The sequence below is a fragment of the Mandrillus leucophaeus genome, unplaced genomic scaffold (assembly GCF_000951045.1).
Source record: "Mandrillus leucophaeus isolate KB7577 unplaced genomic scaffold, Mleu.le_1.0 Scaffold200, whole genome shotgun sequence".
NCBI lineage: Eukaryota > Metazoa > Chordata > Mammalia > Primates > Cercopithecidae > Mandrillus > Mandrillus leucophaeus.
Genome location: NW_012102033.1, coordinates 534,101 through 540,022, shown reverse-complemented (window position 1 = coordinate 540,022; position 5,922 = coordinate 534,101). Strand labels below are relative to the sequence as shown.

Here is a 5,922-nt window from a genome sequence, read left to right as displayed (position 1 = left end):
GATCGGGGCGGCCGGGAGGAGCGCGAACGGGGCGGCCGCTGCGGGTCGTGACCCCAGAGTTAGGGAGTCCCTTCGAAGCTCCAGTAGGTCAGGGAGTCCTTGAGGGGGTATCCGGACAGCTCCTGTGGGAGCAGGGCAGGATGGTGAGGATACAGCTGAATCCTTGGGGACGAGGTTCAGACCTCGGTATCTAAGGAGTCTGCACACCCAAACTCCTGCATTTCCAGGCGAGGGCCCCTTAGGAAGGACGGGACCCGGCGTGCGTAGCCCGTGTTCCTGGGTCCTCGAGGTACTTAAGGTCCTGGAAACTAGGCTTTCGCATCCTTCGGAAGGAAACGCGGGCTTTCGCTTCCTTGGGAAGGAGTATCTGGGGGCTTAAGTACCGAAGGAGGCCCAGTCCTCAGATCCAGAATCCCCCTGAGCGCCTGTGCAGGCTTCCTGTCCCTACCTGAGAGTTGACACTAAGGCCTCCTGGTTACTAAAAGAGGGAGGGGCTGGGGCCTGAATTTTGGTTCTTGCTGCTACAGGATTCGAGGCTGAGACCACCGGGTCAGAGAATGGAAGCCAGCCCAGGGGCTCGGCGTGCACTGGCCAAGGCGAGTGCTGTGCAGGAGGCGGTGCGGAGCGAGAGCCCGGCTTACTTGGGATAGAACCGAAAGTCCCGGGCCGGGCCGAGGTGGTCAGATAGAGCTGGCGGCGGTCCAGGACGCCCCGGTCGGATACTGTGAAAGGTCGGCCAGACAACTCAGGGCTCTTCGTCCAGGCGATTAGAGCCCGAGCAAGATTGTGGGAGGAGGCATACCCAAGACATAGATTTCATACCCCGTTCCAAGCCTTGGGTCCCCAGTTCAGAATCCTTCTTCTTCGGCCTGGACAGCCATGACGGCCACGGTCCTAGAACCCCGCCCCAGAGTCAGAGCCCTTCCTGCCACCCACGCCAGGGAACTTCAGTTTCCTTCCTCAAACCCGAACCCTTCCCAGCCTCACTTCCCTAAGTTCAAGCACGTCCTGCTGGTCAGGGAACTCAAACCCAGGCCCCCAGCCACCACAAACCCTCCTCCCCGGTTTCTCTCTGGGTCTTAAACCGTCTTGGTGTGGCCACTGGAGCTGAGCTGCATCTTGAGCAACAATTCCACGTTACCTCTCCCAGCTCCCACCTGACGCCCTCTCAGAATATTCTAATCTCGTCCCCACCCACAGCCCGTCTCTAGCCCCGCAGCAGCTTCGGAGCCCTGAAGGCGAGTGTCCAGCCCCTGGTCCTTCTGGCCTGGCCTCGAGGCCCAGCCCCTCCCCAGGCTCCTCTAACCTCGGGATCCCGCCCCCGACCCTTTAGCCGCGCCCCAAGGCTGTGATTTCTTCTGGCCCCGCCCCAGGCTCCCGGAACTCCGCCCCGTCTCGCCAGCGCCGGCTTCCACCCCGTCACCTGGGAAGGCCCCCCGTGGAGGTGGTCTGGGCGTTGTGGGGGCTGGGCCCCTACGTATTCGGAGACTCGCGCGTCCCGATCGGGAGAGCCAGTGTACTGCGCCCTCGTCTCGCTGCGCTGGTACGTCGTGGTCAGTGGTAGGAGTCAGCCACGGCGTCTGAGCTGGGGAAAGGCGACCGGGAGACCTCTGTGAAGGCGCAGGGGACTCAAATGCAGTCTCCCGCCCTGTCCCCCGCGGACTCAGGCACTCCCCAAACCTTACCTTTTCTCCTAAATCCTTGATTCCCACAGTCGGCGTGGGGTCTGCAGGCTCTGGGGCTCTGGGCTGGGCGCAGGGCCCTCCATGGGTCTTGGGCACGTAGGCCGAGCCAGAGGTTGTCTCCCATCTGCTGAGGACCTCGTCGAAAGCCCAGATGCGAGAATCCTGCTTTGCAGCCGGGTGGTAGAGGGTCCGCGACCCTGGACTGGAGAGTAGGCGCTGCACATCAGCTAGAAAGACTCAGGAGTCCGTATCACCCCCCACCCCAAACTCTGACCTCTTCCAGTCGCCCCCCAGCCCTTTCCTCTACAGTCCCTGGCATTTAGCTTCCCTGGTGCCTCCTCTCTCAGACCCAGGACTGCAGGACCCTCCTTCAGAGAGGAGTCCAAGCTTCCAATCCGCTTTTCTCAGCCCCCAGCTTTCTGGGTACCCAGTCCCTGCAGTGCTTCAGCCTAGGATCTGCTCACCTGCACCGTGGGCGGGGTGAAGGGCAGTGGTGGGATAATGCGGTGGGCAAGGCAGCTGCTGGTGAGATGCCAGCTGGGCCAGGATCCAGGTACCTCGGTTGCAGAGATGGAAGACCACAGGGGGCCACAGCGCAGAGCCAGGGTGCCACTGGCCATGGTTCCTCCCCCTCCCTGTAGCCAAGCAAGAGCTGGCTTGTTGCTGTTGCCCCGGGTGTCAGTACCCGCCACTCTGAATCCAGCCAATGAAGGGCCTGCAGGCACGTGGCTGGATGGAGTGAGAAAGAGACCCAGAGACAGAGGGACAGGGACCCCAAGAGGGGCACAGAGAAACACGGGGAGGGGGATGGAGAGTCAAAGAGAGGCAGGCAGTAGGGGACGGAGAAGTTCAGGATTTCAGAGACGCAGAGGGTGGGGGAGACAGAGACCCAGAAAGAGGGACAGAGACCTGGGGGTGTCAGAGATCCAGACAGAGACAGAGACCCCTGCACTACAGCCAGCACCTCAGGACAGCCATGAGAAACACCCCTCTTTGCTCCAGCATCCAGAACCTCCCAGCTGCTTCCTTCCTCTGCCATACCTGCCCACCCGGGGTAGACTTCCCGGGGCTCCCCAACCCTTCCCGCACATGCCAAAGAGTCAGCGCTGGCGCGCTGGCATTGGCTGTCCTACCTGCCTTTGATTTGGTTGAAAACTTCCAACGGGGTAGGCTGGGTCGGGGAAGAGGAAGGACCCACAGAGAAGTGCACAGGGACATAGTGAAAAAGACGAGCTTTGATGAGTGAGAAAGAAATTCAACAAGAAAGGGGAGAGACAGGGAGGAAGAAAGAGGCTACGATGGAAAGGGAGCTATTAGGACTGACCCAGAGGCGAGAGCCACTGGAAGTTAGAGACAGAGAGGAAGGTGGCAAAAAAGACCAAAATCACAGATGGAAAACAAGGAGATATAGAAACTGAGGCAGTCACGCCCCAGCCCGCCCAGGGGTCTGGTCTGTATAGATGGGGGGAGGGCATGCCTAAGTCTTTTGCTCAAAGCTGGACCTGAGAGAGAGAGAGAGAGAGAGAGAGAGAGAGAGAGAGAGAGAGGAGAGTGTTGGCAACACATGTGGGGTGATGGGTAACACGTGAAGGGCCATTGTGAAGGACTGTGGTCTGTCCCTGGCCTGTCTCTTATACACATCTAGATGTGTATAAGAGACAGATGTTGGCCAGGCTGGTCTCGAACCCCTGACCTCAGGTGATTTGCCGGCCTCGGTCTCCCAAAGTGCTGGGATTACAGGTGTGAGTCATCATACCCAGCCATCAAGCTGGACAATTTTAAGGTCTGTTGCTTTCCCGATGTAGGGTAGAGGTTGAGACAGGGAAGAGGGCTAGAAACCTGACTCCAGCTCCCCGCCCAGGGCCGAACTCTCCAGCATCCTGATCACTTCTCATTCAACCTTGTTTGTACTCCCCCTGTGATGGCAGGCTCATTACCTCACAAGAGAATATTCTAAGCCAACCCCTACTCACTCTCACCAAGGAAGATTTCCCATTTGAACCCCAGCTCCCAGATACTTAAAGGCCTTCTGTGGACCACATTCTCAAGGTCCCCTGGCCATCTGCTTGCTTATTCCAGTTTCTCTCCTCTCCCACCTCCCTCCCCCATCGTGAAATGTCCCCTCCCACTCTCCAGGATGAGCAAGGTGATGTCCTCTGAGACTGAGTAGCCAGCAACTTAACGCCAAGGGCCACCAATGATCAAATCCATGGGAGTTGATCTGAGGAGTTACGTATTAGGGCTAAGAAACAGTAAACACTCAGTAAATAGTGGCTATTATTATTACCATCATCATTATTACCCTCAAGTTGCTCCGGGAGAACTCCTATTCAACCTCCAAAAACCCATGTGGTTTCACCCATCTTGCAGAGATTGAGCTCAAAATCAGAGAACTGTGATTTTGTGATTATTTGATGAGTTCCCAAACTGGAGTCCTTAGAGTAGCTGGGCCATCCCTGAGGTCTCTCAGCATCCAGCTCAGTTCTTTTTCTGCCTGATCAGTTCCTGGGCATGGGTCTCAGGCCCGACCAGTCCGGCTGAGGAGTGTGCAGACGCAGGCAGTGTCAATTCGAATCCATCGCCAGCCCACACGGCCCTGGGCATCAGCGGTCAATGCTCGTACATAGGACTGCTTGGCCTTGCACTCAGACACCCAGTGCCTTCGGTCCACACCCCGGCAGCCCCCTCCACCTGCCCCCGGGCCACCTTCCTCAGTGTTATCAGCCTTGCAGCGGGTTTCAAAGAAGTACTGGCGGAGGGGACTGCCACCAGCTGCAGGCACCTCGCCCAACACCTCCACCTCGCGCCCACGCAAGTCCACAGCGGTCCGGCGGTCTGTCACCCAGCCGCTGACTGCATCGCACACGGCCAGTTCACCCCGACGACTCGCTGGTGCAGTTTCGCTCACCCCACGCCGGCTGCGGTTGGCCGGGGTGCCTGCTGACTCTCGAAAGGCCCCAGCCTCCAGCAGGAAGAGCAGAGGGGGCCCAGCAGGGGCACCCCTAGACAGGACCACTCGGGGGGACAGAAGGTCCCACTCAGGGGCCAGAAAAGGAGGCAATGTTGAGGGTGGGGGTTGGGACTCAACTGGCACACTGGGGAGGAGGAAAAGGAGGAGGATGGGGAGGGAGCATGAGGGGAGGAGGAGCATCTCTTGGAGCACCTGGAGACAGAGAGCAGGAGGCTGGGATTAGAGAAGGGGGTGAAAACTTCAGTGGGGACAGAAGTTGGGAACCCCAGGGGAGGCTTGCCTGCCAGGATTGTGGGGAAGCCCTTGTTCTAGAAGTTTGGGGGACCCTATATCTAGGACTTTCGTAATGTCCAACTTGTAGATTAATAATAAATATTCAACTACTACAGGCCAGCACTGTGGCTCACACCTCTAATCCCAGCACTTTGGGAGGTTGAGGTGGATGGATCACTTGAGGTCAGGAGTTCGAGAGCAGCCTGGCCAACATGGTGAAAACCTGTCTCTACTAAAAATACCAAAATTAGCTGGGCATGGTGCTGCGCGCCTGTAATCCCAGCTACACGGGAGGCTGAGGCAGGAGAATCACTTGAACCTGAGAGGCAGAGGTTGCAGTTAGCCGAGAGCACACCACTGCCCTGCCACCTGGGGGACAGAGTGAGACTCTGTCCCAAAAATAAAAATAAGGCCAGGCAAGGTGGCTCACGCCTGTAATCCCAGCACTTTGGGAGGCTGAGGCGGGCAGATCATGAGGTCAGGAGATCGAGACCATCCTAGCTAACACGTTGAAACCCCGACTCTACTAAAAATACAAAAAAAATTAGCCAGGAGTGGCGGCGGGTGCCTGTAGTCCCAGATACTTGGGAGGCTGAGGCAGGAGAGTGGCGTGAACCCGGGAGGTGGAGCTTGAAGTGAGCCGAGATGGTTCCACTGCACTCCAGCCTGGGCGAAAGAGCGAGACTCCATCTCAAAAAGAAAAAAAAAAAAAAAAGAAAAAAACCACAATAATAATAATAATAATAATGGTCAGGCGTGATTGCTCAGGCCTGTAATCCCAGCACTTTGGGAGGCTGAGGCGGGTGGATCTCGAGGTCAGAAGATCGAGACCATCCTGGCTAACACGATGAAACCCCATCTCTACTAAAAATACAAAGAACTAGCTGGGTGCAGTACCGGGCCCCTGTAATACCAGCTACTTGGGAAGCTGAGGCAGGAGAATGGCGTGAACCCAGGAGGCGAAGCTTGCAGTGAGCCGTGATTGCGCCACTG

The 5,922-nt window shown here is 57.6% G+C and overlaps 2 protein-coding genes across 3 annotated transcripts in view; both read right to left on the bottom strand.

Moving 5' to 3' along the window:
- Positions 1-1,809, bottom strand: part of LOC105539199 — a 5,230-nt gene extending 3,421 nt beyond the window's left edge. The window contains 6 exon segments of the mRNA XM_011979392.1: positions 29-162; positions 642-671; positions 674-722; positions 1,424-1,472; positions 1,475-1,585; positions 1,686-1,809. Coding sequence (XP_011834782.1) covers positions 29-162; positions 642-671; positions 674-722; positions 1,424-1,472; positions 1,475-1,585; positions 1,686-1,809 — 497 coding nt within the window.
- A 2,082-nt stretch (positions 1,810-3,891) lies between these two features.
- Positions 3,892-5,922, bottom strand: part of NTF4 (neurotrophin 4) — a 6,152-nt gene continuing 4,121 nt past the window's right edge. For both annotated transcript variants that reach the window (XM_011979319.1, XM_011979318.1), the window contains exon 2: positions 3,892-4,848. In XM_011979319.1, the coding sequence (XP_011834709.1) occupies positions 4,204-4,836 (633 nt within the window). In that variant the 5' untranslated portion in view covers positions 4,837-4,848 and the 3' untranslated portion in view covers positions 3,892-4,203. The remainder of the gene's footprint in view (positions 4,849-5,922) is intronic.